Raw genomic sequence first — 13,050 nt, 5'->3', positions numbered from 1 at the left:
TCTATCTTGGGTCTTGCACTTTGGCCAGCTTCAAAATGAGACTTTACTGACTAATGGGTGACATTATGGTGAGATTAAATCCATCTTTTATATTTCTAATCAATTTATTGTGGCCTCTTTTCATGGTCATTCAATCCATGAACGTTTTGTGTAAATGCACTGATTAATTCAGAAATAGGGAAAATCCTGACAAAAGGCCTGAGAGATCCATTTGGCCTTTCAGCGGATCCATCTACTGTTCGTTTATTGTAAGGAAGGGAAAAAGGGAAAGAACAAAGCTGAGGTATGCCAAATTACATTTAAAAAATGACTGAAAATTACTGGCAACAGGTCTCATTGAGTGATGATTCTGAATTTGAAGCTTTTGGTTCAAATCATCATCTTTATAAAACAGAGGAGGTCAGGAGCAGCAGTCAGTGTCTACAGCCATCTGTAAAACACAGTGGAGACTGTCGTTTGGGGCTGCTGTGTTGGGGATATTGTGAGAATTGATCAACTTTTGAATGCAGAAGGTTACTGTCAGATTTTGAAAACTTGTAAAAATAGCTACAAATGTTCCCCCTGAAAAGTAAGATTTTCTGAATAAAGTGTGACAAAACTTCCTGGTAATAACTAATGCAATCTAAAAATCAGGAAACTGATATAATATCAGTGGTTTTCTGTGTCCTGACCTGTTGAGAAAGAAACTATAAAGTGCGCCTCATGTGAACATTTCAAGTTTATATAAATATTTGGTATGCACCAATTTGCATTTCAGGTGTATCGTGTACCACCTGGAGACCAGGATGCGTAAGGACGTGTGTTTTACAGTGATAGCATTGACATGGGTGCTGAGTGCCATCCTGGCTAGCCCTCTTGCCATCTTCAGAGAGTACGGCTCTTTCACACTGGAGCCTGGACATACCATACAGGTATATGCAGTCACACACCTACAACACCATGTTTCTGAATCAAATATTTGTACAGATCGGTCCCCTCACTTCCCTCCTCATTCTTTCCCTTTGATCTTCCTGGTGCTGCTCACATCCCTCACGTTGCCTCCTCTTTCATCTCATCCTTCTTTCCTTCTTTTCTTTCCTTACATCCGTTCCCCTCCAAACTCTTGTTTCCCACCTTATTCCTGTTGTTCATAATCCCAGCCTCTCAAAGTCACTGCAATCAAATGTAAACTATGTCAAAATTCTGATCTAGTCGCCAAAAGAATCCAATGGAAAAATCCTTTTTTTTAGTAACTTTTCTAAAGCTTTTGATCATATATCACATAATCTTGATTACCTTTGGATTGGAGCAAACATTGACTTGCCATTTTGTATGGACTTCTCATCTATTGGGAATACCCAAAGGGAAAAGAAAAAAAAAACATTGCGCAGAAAAACTGTAATGGCAAAATGTGACTTCATTTTTAGTGTTACATCTTCTAGTTTCTGGAGATTTGCCTTTTTAACCATGTGGCTAAAATTAAATCCAGTGACCTGTGGGATATTAAGAGGCTAACCTAACCATGGTATTTAAAGTGTACCTTCATGTAACACAGACTAAACTCAACCAAACATCCCATTCTGTCCTCTGTCATAGGCGTGTATGGAGAAATGGCCCGGGACAAACACAGATGGCACCATCTACAGCATCTCCATGCTTATCCTGCAGTATTTCCTCCCCCTGTCCATCATCTCCTTTGCCTACGCCCGCATCTGGTCCAAATTGCGTGGTCATGTCAGTCCAGCAGAGAGTGGTGTCAACAGCAGCGTCGCCTCCGAACGCCACCGCCGACGCCGCAAAACCACCAAGATGCTGGTGACCATGGTGGTGGTGTTTGCCGTGAGCTGGCTTCCCTTCCACGCCTTCCAGCTGGCCACCGATATTGACAGCGCGGTGCTGGACATGCGGGACTTCCGCCTGCTCTACACCGTCTTCCACGTGATTGCCATGTGCTCCACCTTTGCAAACCCGCTACTTTACGGCTGGATGAACCGCAACTACCGCGCTGCCTTTCTCGCTGTCTTTAAATGTCGCAGTGGCGGCGAGAGGGAAAGGGGCGGCCGACTGGACAGCATTCACCCCGCTGGGGGAGGGGCAGGAGGGGGAGGCAGAAGGGCAAAGAAGATAGTCCTTGAAACGCAGGATGTGGTGTCTACACGCCTCAACGCCACTGATGTGTGAGATGCCGAAGAGGGATGGAGGAGAGGAAGACATGGAAGAGAAAGGAAGGAAAAGAATATTCTTTTGTCTCCCAGAGGACAAAAGATTGCACATGGAGACAGAAGAAAAGAAGACCTAAAGATGTGTGAGAAAATAGAAACGGCACGAGTGAGAGGGAGCCAATGGGGGGGATTAAAGAGCCCAAATATAGAGGAGAAGGCGGGGATGATTGGGGATTAGAAGAGGAAGAATGACAGGAGAAACGATGAGGAGCTGCTGAATGACTCAAAGTCTTCTTAAACAACTAAAACTGCATCTTTCTGAGGACATGACCTTGCTGTGATGGAAAATTCCCACACTGTAAAGACATGCTTTGAGGGTGAAATTGTGTTTGAAGGATCTGTGACACTTAAAAAAAGCGGGCAGGCCTGTATGGAGAACAGATTAAGTAGGCACATTTTTATGGACAAAAAAAAAATTACCAAAAGAAATGGAGTTTAAAATCTAGCCAGCACAGGGCTTTTTCTCAATCTTCATTCCACAGATGAAACATGTAACTCAAAAATATAATTCACAGTGGTTTACAAATGTGCTCTCTTACAGAAAGCGTATGAATTTTTAGGCCACTGTTAAATCGATTAAAAGAAAAGCTGGGGGGGGGATACAATTTGGATGCATGATGCAAGCTTGAGAAATTTCAAACACTGTTGTGAAAATGTGCATTTGCTGTGGATTATCTGAAAATAAGCCAGATTGGAGGAATGCAAAACAGAAAACAGAGGTGGGCAAGAAGTAGATGTGGTCAAATTATTCATATTAGAAGGAAGATGCTTTGTTGTTAGTTTTTTTTTTTTTTTAATTGGCGGAGAATAGAGAGCAAGGGAATCTGAGACAAGGGCCGAAGCTGTAACTGTGATAAAAGGATCAGTAGGAGAAAAAGACAAGAGTTAAATGTGGGATAATGAGGCAACATAAAAAACAAGGTATTTCAAATGAACTGTATCCAATTTAGAAAGAAACATCAGAGAAAGGATCCCTACTTTCAAGCTAACACACGAATGTTTGAATAAAATGAAAACTTGAGTGATTTACTTCCTTTTCTTTGATCACTTTAGCACCTTACTGAAGCCATAAATTTATCACATTGCAATTTTTCCAGTTATACAGACACAAAGACCAGGTCGTTATTTTTATGCTTCTAATATTAATCTTATTTTATTCATCTGTGCTCAGTCTACCAAGTCTTTTTATTGAAACTCAATTACAGATGGAAGAAATATCATTAAAGTATGATTGGCTACATTAAAGCAAAACTCATTAGGTAGATATGCCATTTTTCAATAACTTTAATGGATGCTTTGAATTCCAAATAACTTCCACAAGTGAATAGTTTATTCATAGACTTTTACATGGATTTAGGGCACTACGTTTGCCCTCCACCATGAATTTCTTTTTTAAAAGAAGCTCATCTTGTCACTTATACTGTTAAAATATGATCTTGATTCATGAGTTCATAGCGCCACTGAATGTTTTGTGAGAAATCTTGTCAACCCTTCCAAACACAGTCTTACGGCAGTTTGTGAACTAGTCATGACTAGTAGTCTATTAATTCATATTTCTGTGCACAAATCAGCTAACTGAACCCTCCCTGTCTTTCTGTTCTCACAAAGTCCTCATTTGCAGACTGTAGCTATACCTTGCCTATGAATTCATGCCATCTGGGATGAGTTCCAGTCCACAGACATTAAAAAAGATGGAAGCTTCTGGAAATGAAAATTGAAATCATTTACCAAATTTACCCTGTATCTACTTAGATTTTGTAGCTTTGGATTCCAACCAAGCAAAACTACCAAACTTCAACCAAATGGTGGCTTAGGCTAAATGTAATGCTGTGTTCACCATAAAGTCACATGAAACCTCACCAAGAGGTACCACATCTGTACATTTAAAAAAGTTTTCAAATTAAACTCAAATTACAAATTTGAAAGCCTTACAGCTGAGATTGCCTCATAGACTCTGGATTAGCCTGATGAAGGACAAGCCAGAGCTAAATGATTCTTCTCTTTTATATGAAGACAAAACATAAAATGGGCTTTAAGTGAGCAAAGTCATAGACCCTCCTGATATCTTACTTACTGATGTTACAGTAACTTCTTTCTAGCACTCCATTACACTCTAGCTTTTGTTTGTCAGGCCACAATTCACCTTGAGTTTGGTGTTACCACACCACTGGGAATAGGGCTACATCATTCCAAGAGGCAGAGGCTGGCCTACGCAATCCTGCATCAACTCCCTAGATAGACATTATGCCTCTACACTATCAACAAGCACCTGACCTGTCCTTGCGATCCATCATAGAGCCAAAATATCCAGAGCTGTCAGCAGACTGAGTTCACTGTAATTCTAAAGGCTCCAACTACATTAACCTTTGTTCAGGCCTTCCTAAATAAGGTTAAAGCCAAGAATTCCCAAATCCTAGGAACAGCTAATCCACATCTTTTTACATTGAACATTTCAAGCATTGGTTTTCAGTCTGACTGGAAGTAAACACTGATCTCAGCCACCTGGAAATTGTGGGAAAACGGCGACCCACTGCTTGGTCTGCTGGAGGTGGTCTTTAATATTCCATGCTTAAAATGAGCATCTTGAGAAGACTGTGGTTCCACTGGTGGAATATAAATAAAATTTTACTTAAGTGAACCTAGTAAAGCTGCAATAGATTGCTTCTTCTAAACATCTGTTCAAATAAACACATGGAAAATCATAACACAATTGTCATTGGTGGAGTCAAAATGAGCTAAAAAGAATCGCAGCTGATTAAAACCAAGGGCAGAAGCATACACAATAAAGTCAGAAAATCAATGTACTGCAATGATAATGCCCTTTCATCCAAATGCCAGTGAACTGCTTGCAATGCTTTGTCCCACTCGACTTCCTTTGACCCACCAAACTGCCAATCAAATTGTTTACTGCAGTCGGCCCTGTTTCCTCTCTCTGCTCCTTAAGTATTCATTCATTCAGGTCACAGAGCTAAGTTCCCTAAAACTCAACTGTTGTTGTTCAAAAGTTCCACAGAATCTGGTAACCATCCATCCATTTCTAACATATTCGTCTTCTATCCAGGTAGAAAGTAGCAGGGTGTTTATAATTAAACATGATTAAAATAATATACTTTAACGGTTAAAAATCTCCTCTTCATTCAGTCAACGGCTTCAGTGCCTTCCTTCGAAGACCTATCCCATAGGAATAGAAAGGAAGTTCCTCCAGCAAGATGAAACAGTTGGGAAGAGCAGGTAGTTAAAAATATCTTTGGGCCTCAATCAGACAGTCCTTTGGATCAGCCCCCCCCCCCCCCTCCCTTGGGGTCACCAGGAAAAAAAATTGTGTTCCCTGATGGGTTGGTGAGTGGATGCTGCCTATCGCTACATGAACCGGGTTGCAAATATCTATTTGGTGTTCCATCAAAAAGATTCATTTGGCATTGGTTCCTAGCAAATTACGATGGTTATCTGTGGTTTGCACAGAAGATGCTAGCTTGTCTGTGTACACTCAGCACTTCCCAAGTAGTAAGGAAATTATGAAAAGCAGGACTTGAAGCACAGTTTCTATGGGAATGTAGACCGCACACCTTTACCATAAAGGTTGCACCTTTTGAAACAAGTTAAAACCTTTAAACTTCTTGGTAAGGTTTAGTAATAAACAATCTTCGCAATTAACTTATGGAGTTAAAAACTTTAACTTAGTACGGTTTCAAAAGAACTCCTTAGCGGTTCGTTTATGGTGTGAACGTGATGTGACCCCAATCCAAACCAACTACCAATTACTACCAAGTTTAAGTTAAAAAAACATCCCGTAACCATGCATGCTTTGTATTCTCAATGGGAAATCAACTACTGGAAATATATATGACAACTTATAATGGCCACCTGTTATATTGACAACATTCAAATCAGGTGGTCTGCTTCTGCTGACCTAATATGGTGGGCTTAGTGTTAGTAAGACATGTCTAAATAATGAATAAGCATAAATAAGCATAATGAGCACATCCCTCATGCGGATCCAGTCTTGCACTATCCCTTTTCTCTTGCCCTTAGGTATCCCACTATGTGCCTTGACAGCTTGTTGTAGAAAAGAATCAATGTGTTTCTGGTCTGGGTTAAGTAACATAAATAAAAGGCTAAACTTACTATTTTTGGAAGGTAGGAATATTTCCCACAAGTAATATCAACATTTCGTATGTGTTTCCACACATAATTTTTGCTCTTAATTTTCTGTTAATTATGAACTAATTAGTTCCTTTGTTCAAATTGTTATTACCAAAGGTTGTTTCTTTAAGTCTAAAATTTAATTGCCTAATTGTAATTCCAACTCTCAGGTTTCCCCTGGCAGGAGCTTCATCAACATACCAATTTGGTGCAGCTGGCTGATTGAAAAACGACCTGCACAAGATGAATACATATCAGAGATAGAGATGTGAAAGAAAACGAATCAAAAGTAGACACAATGTCATTCTGTTTCAAAAACTGCAGATAAGCTCCTTTTTTTGGAGGGGGGGGGGCTGAGCCTTGGTGTTCCTGACATCTATGCCTCTTTAAATCCTTCGATTAGAGGATCATTTCTCTCTGAGCTGCATCACTGCTTCACCCGACCAGCAATCCCACAATCCCTCTGTTCCCTCCCACTGAACTGGTTTCTCTCTGTCCTCGTTTCAGCTCCTCATCTGTCTCTTTTCCTCCTATGAATGCATGCATTAAGCAGCTAGAAATGGACAAAAAGTATATGAAAAATGTCAGTTTTCTTTTGATAAGTCTAAGTGCTTAGACACAAAAACAAAAAAATTATGCCTGCAAATTTATGTGTCAAAACTAACAGTTTAGAAATGACAGATTTAATTTTTTTAAAATGACCTGAATTATTTAATTATATTTGTAAACAGTAGCAATTTTTAACCATAATGTGCTTTATTTAAATGACAGACTTCTGACTTTAAGTCGTTGGGATGAATTTTCATTGCTATTATACTTACGGGGACATATAAAGCGGTTCAGAAGGGTAGGTTGAAGATACATGGTTTGCTCAGACTCCCCAGATCCCCAAATGAGCTATGTGTAAACATCAACATCCACTCTTGTCCACAGAGTGCTACCCCGAAACATCTTTGTTTTGGTGAACTGTTCCCTCATCTCAAAGTCATTGGGTGTTTTTCAAGGAGGTATTTGGTTAGATGCCTGAAATAAGTTTCAGTTATGTCCACTTAGTTTTGTTTTGTTTTTCAACAACATATGTAAGAACATTGGCCATGCCCTAAAAAAGTGCTAACAATTGGCTAAATGCAACTACATTTCGTCATAAGATCCAAAGTAATGCTCAATTACAGTTTTCCCAACAAAAGAAATTATCCTCAGAGCAATCCACTGGGAAACTATACTGGATAAGCCGGGGTTATGAACAGAGAATTAGCATTTATTATTATCAGAATACTTTTAGGGTTGCACTGATATGTAAGGCAGAGGAAACGCAAAAAGAAGAAAAGCAGCCATAAATCACTTTTTACAACTCACTGATTGTAATAATTTTTGTAAGTTTGGTAATTGTAACTTTCAAGTTAACACATTATTCAAATTTTCAACCAACCTTTACCCCTCCTTTGGAGGCATTTTAAAAGGTTGGGTTTAAACAACACCCTCACAATGTTAAATATATTGAAAAGCTAACTTTTGCCCTTTCTGAGTCTGAGGAACTCCCACTGATTTCAATATATTACTCAGCATGTTGAAAATTTTAAACAAATGGCTAACCACTATATTCCATTATGAAATAAGCATCATTTCCTGAAGATTTTACGTGGACTTATGCATCCTCCCAATATAAATCTTCCAATTATAGCTAGACATTTTTTTAAATTCCACAAATGTAGCTATATCTCATCCATCTAGCCATCTATCTGTCTTTTGCTTATTCAGTTCAGACCTTAGAATCTTGAAAAATGAAGGCAATTGGACGTCTTTAAGTTGCATTCTTTATTTAAGCTCATAAGATTAGCATTACTTGGATGATCGAGAACCTAAACACACATTTCCAGGTCAGTGTCATGGTCTAGCTTGGGCCTATTCTGATACCATCTGTCTTTATTTCCCAGTAAACAACATTAAAAGATGAACTGAAGAATAATAAAACTTGCCCCTACTTCATTACCCAATGAAATCAGCTCTTTTATTCAGTCCCATTGCTCACATACAAAGCAAGCACCTGGCCATGCAGTCTGCCTTTAAAAACATTCGTCAGTTGTTCTGAAGGGTTCACTGAACTTGAGCGTGGTAATTTAGCAGGATATCACTGTTGCAACAACTTCATGAAATTTCTTAAAACTCTTAGTTATTCCACAACAGCGTCTGGACCAATAAAGTTACATGTCCACTAAGCCTCTTCTGCTACAGCATTGGACTCCTGATTTATCTTCCTCAAATGACCAACTAAGACCAAACAGAGTATCTTAATAAAGGTAAGCCTGGATGTTATTAACATTGCTAGAAAGATACAAAAGGAGATGGGGCCAATTGTTTCCAATTGTTTCCATTTTCTCCAGAGTTCTCAATTCATGAGATGTATGTCTTTTGACTCATATGAATTCTAAACACTGTCTATTAGTTTTTCAAATGGTCCAAAGTCTCCACAACTGTTTCTATGAAAAAATACAATAAAACCATCAGTGGAAAAAACTGTAGATGTGGCAAATACCATGGTACCATAGCTTAAAAATTCCTTTGAAATTAATCCAAAAATAAGATATGAATAGATTTAACCTGCCAATAGGGAGTTTTCTGTTAGAACATAATGTCTTCAAACAAAATTCACCACGGGAGTCATGGTTTACTTCTTCAATGTGTTTTTGGGTTTTTTGCCAACATTATTGTTCCATTAACTGTTATCTTGGGCAAAAATATTTTTCTTTTGTACTGCTTTAAAAAAGAAAATTATATGACTTTTCCCTTTCACTGAGTTTCAAAGGCCAAATTTAAACAAATTAAAAATGAAATACTTTCATAAACCTCTGCTTTAAATGCTTCTGGTGATTAAATGGGCTGTCTTTTCTGTTTGTTTGTTTGCTTGTCTTATAAGAAAAGAGTTGAACAGATATTTAGCTCCTTACAGGTTATATTGTGCCAGTTTGTGACAGAAGGCCACAGATGCTGCTCGACCTTTATCAAATATGAATGTAAACTGCTTTGTAACATGGCTGTAATGTTGTATATTCTATAACTCTGTGTAAATATTGACTGTGTGAACGACTGTAACCAAGCACAAACTGTTGGCCTTTAACAGTGTCCAACAACAGATGTACTATTCTCAAGCACAAACGTGCCTCTGGACTCCTTCTGTGTGTCTGTGTCCTTTTATAACTAAAAACTGGAACTTACATACGTCAAAAGTAGAATTTTTTATATCTCCAAGGTTATCTTGCAACCTCCAACAAGCGAGTACCAAAAATTGTTCATAAACTGCATTTATTTTCTGAGATAATCCAAGCCCCTTCTTCTTTACATTTCATAAAGGCTCACCAAAGTTAGACAATAGAAGACAATGGAGGAAGAAAAAGAAACATGCCTGGACTAATTAGTTTCAATTTCAGCTGCAACAGTCATGGCAGCGTCAAAATTTGGCACTAACAATGTGAAAGCATGGATCCATCCAGATTTGTATCAATGTGGGTGGTGGTGTAATGGTGTGTGGAATATTTTCTTAGCACACTTTGGGCCTTTACTAGTAATTTTGCATTTATCACAGTCTATCTGAGTATTGTCCATCCTTTTATGACCACAATGTGCCCGTTTCCTTATGGCTGTTTCCAGCAGGATAAGCTCAACATGTCATAACGCTCAGATCATCTCAAATGGGTTGCTTGAGCATGACAATGAATTTACTGGTACTCAAATGGCCCCAACAGTCGCCAGATCTCAATTTAGTGTAGCACCTTTAGGAATGTGTTGGAACAGGAGATTCACATCATTGATGTGCAGGTACAGTGTGATGCTATTGTGAAAAAAAATTGAGGAATGTTTCCAGCCCTTTGTAAAAATCTGTTTAATTCAATTCAGTTTTGTTCCAGAGAACCAGGAGAGCATCCATCTGCCATGACCGGTAATCTGTGCCACAAAGAAAAGGGAATACAACCTGGTACTAGCAAGGGGTACCCAATAAAAGCCATCCAAAATTGTTACTACTACTAATCATACTTGTTCAAGGTTCAGCACCATTTTTGTAACTCCAATATAGAGGAAAGTCCAGCACTTACAAAAAGCTCTGCATTACTATTTTAGGACTTCCTTGACAATAAGGCGAAATTGTGTGTATCTATTTTTGGGTGACTGAAGCTGAAATGGAGTAAACCCATTTGCCAATAAATGATGGATGGGATCTTGATACATCTATGAATAGATCTGATAGTATCAATGCCAGGGATGCTGATTATAATTTCCATTTTCTGTCACAGAACACTGATGGTTTCCCAAAGCTTTCAGGGTTGTTTTTTCTTTCTTTTTATTATTATTATTATTATTTTTTAGCCTTTTAGACCCTTCAGCAACCTCAAGTGTAATTCCTCATGGAAATACACTCATCACAGATTGGAAGGGTAGAAGCAGCAGATTGAAATTGGGCCCTCAAGCTTCCCAAATGATGAATTCCAAGTAATGGCATTTGCCTATCAGACTGGCACAAACGTTTTCCTCCATTTACATACAAAAGCTAAATTTTGTCTTTAATTTTTAAATGAAACCATAATGATAAATGCTCTGAACTGGATTAAAATAACTGCATTATCAAAAGCAATAAATCCCATCCAAATATAGTGGTTCAAATGAAGTTTTTTTTTAAATCCCAAAAAACAACTTTATAGATATTCTCTGATGGTGTATTACTATTACAGCTTCAGTAATAAAATATGAAACAATATTTTGTTAATTTCCTTTTAGGTGCACAAATACAGGGTTATCAGTGATTTTTATATACATTATGTTGACAAATGACTGATATTTAACTGCGGTTATTGAAACCAACAAAAAGCTGAAATTTAAATTTTAATACAGACAAATATCCTTGACTGAATAAAAAAAAACACATGTCACATTCGACATGTTTTAGCAATTCAAAAGAAAAAAAACATATTAAAAAAATTTCCCTTCTTGCGGGCTGTCTATTACCACTGGGGCCACTGTTACCTTCACCCTCTACATCTTCTAGAGTTGGTATTTCTCCACCTTGTCATGTTCCTCCTTCTGATGCTGATATCATTCAGTATAGCTACATCTACAAGTAACCTGGCCTAAAACATACTCTCTCGCCACCTTTATCGTACTTTTTGATTAATGAGACCATCATTTACAAAATTAGCATCATTCTGTATTCATAAAAACTGAAAACTAACAGTTAAAATAATTAACTCTTCAGCAAAATGTTTACTGAGGTCATAGATCAAGTGAGCAGCGAGGTTGTTTTACCACAGACACCTAAAAGATTTGACTTATTTTTGCAACCACATAGGCTGTGCTCTGCTGTATACTGAAAATAATGCTGCTTTGAGGCACTTCCACTTTTCAGGTCTGTATGCAGTCTACCTTTCAAACATTTTTTTTTAAAAAGACAATAAAAGCTCAGCATCCATCACCACATCATCACCATTTAATAGCAGCAGAAGACATTATTAATGGCTTGAACATTTGTAGTAGCACTCTAAAACCCGCCAGCCTCATTTTTTTTTCTGCTAGAGATCTTACAGGAAATTGTAACAAGGGTCCTCCAACACGATTCTCACAGTAAGGTTGCTTTGTACTGTGACCAACTGTGCATCGTAACCACTTCTCCCATTGTCAGCACACTGAGCTTAAATTTTCAGATCTGAGTGGCCTTCACTTTTTCTCTTCAATCCCTCTCCATTAACACAAGCTGAGATGGAGTATCTGAACTCCTCTCTCAATCTCTGTTATACTCACTCACCCACTTCGCCTGGATATGAGTGCACAACAAAAGCACTCCAACAGAGCACATTATACTATTCACTCTGCGGCATTTTGTTGTTGTTGTTGTTTTTTACACAACTTATCGAATATTTAATGTAACAATATTCAGTCTTGCTGTTTGATAGTTGCTGATGTTGAGAAAGTATTAGTTTCTACTGCAAAGTTTATAGAGAGGTGCTTTGGAGGGTGTCCATGGCTAATGGGCCCCGTTGTAGCCAAAGTTTAAAAATCTAAGTCCACTGGGTAAAAGTTTTGACATGTTTTCAATGAAAGGGGGAGAGGCAGTAGATACGATTCCATTTTAAGATCTTCTCACCAAAATAGTTGTGGCCAACTTAAGGGAAGTTGGATTACTATAAAATGAACATACTCTCCATAGACTGGCTGTGGGCGCAATTAGTGATTACACCATATGCTCAACAATGCGCGTAGTTGATGTCCTTGTGTTGGCAATGTATCATATACGCCATGTTAATATTAATCTAAGATCGCCATGCCATAGCTTTGCAAGTTTGTGGGGGTACTGAAGTGCAGCTCTTCCTATAGTCGAGTAAGTGTGGCTAAAGATGAAACACAGGACTTTAACCTGTGAAAATGGGGTTTGTGTGCTGTGTGAAATCAAAATTAAAGACTTAGCGGATTTATTTTTAATTAGCTGTTGACAAGAAAAAAAATGTGGCTTTTGTTCAGATACACTTTTTCACCATGTATCATTAAGTTTTTCCAAACTCATCTCATTTACCATCTTTTTACCCATAAAGCAAAATGACAACTGTTAAAACATAATTTGCCCATTCCAGCAGGATTCCTACAGATCCTACACAAATTTTTAAACACATTTGCTTCATCTAAAATTTGACCTTCAATCTTTCTGAAGGTTTTGTTTTGTTTGTTT

General features: G+C 38.1%; 1 protein-coding gene across 2 annotated transcripts in view; it reads left to right on the top strand.

The window, feature by feature from the left end:
• npy2rl (neuropeptide Y receptor Y2, like) overlaps positions 1–9,514 on the top strand; it is an 87,315-nt gene extending 77,801 nt beyond the window's left edge. For both annotated transcript variants that reach the window (XM_040031424.1, XM_040031425.1), the window contains exons 5-6: positions 758–911; positions 1,576–9,514. In XM_040031424.1, coding sequence (XP_039887358.1) covers positions 758–911; positions 1,576–2,160 — 739 coding nt within the window. In that variant the 3' untranslated portion in view covers positions 2,161–9,514. The remainder of the gene's footprint in view (positions 1–757; positions 912–1,575) is intronic.
• Positions 9,515–13,050: the final 3,536 nt, after the last annotated feature.

Source organism: Simochromis diagramma, unplaced genomic scaffold (genome assembly GCF_900408965.1).
Source record: "Simochromis diagramma unplaced genomic scaffold, fSimDia1.1 OVJJ01000229.1, whole genome shotgun sequence".
Lineage (NCBI taxonomy): Eukaryota > Metazoa > Chordata > Actinopteri > Cichliformes > Cichlidae > Simochromis > Simochromis diagramma.
Note: the sequence above shows the minus strand (reverse complement) of the source record. Positions and strands in the feature narration are given on the sequence as shown.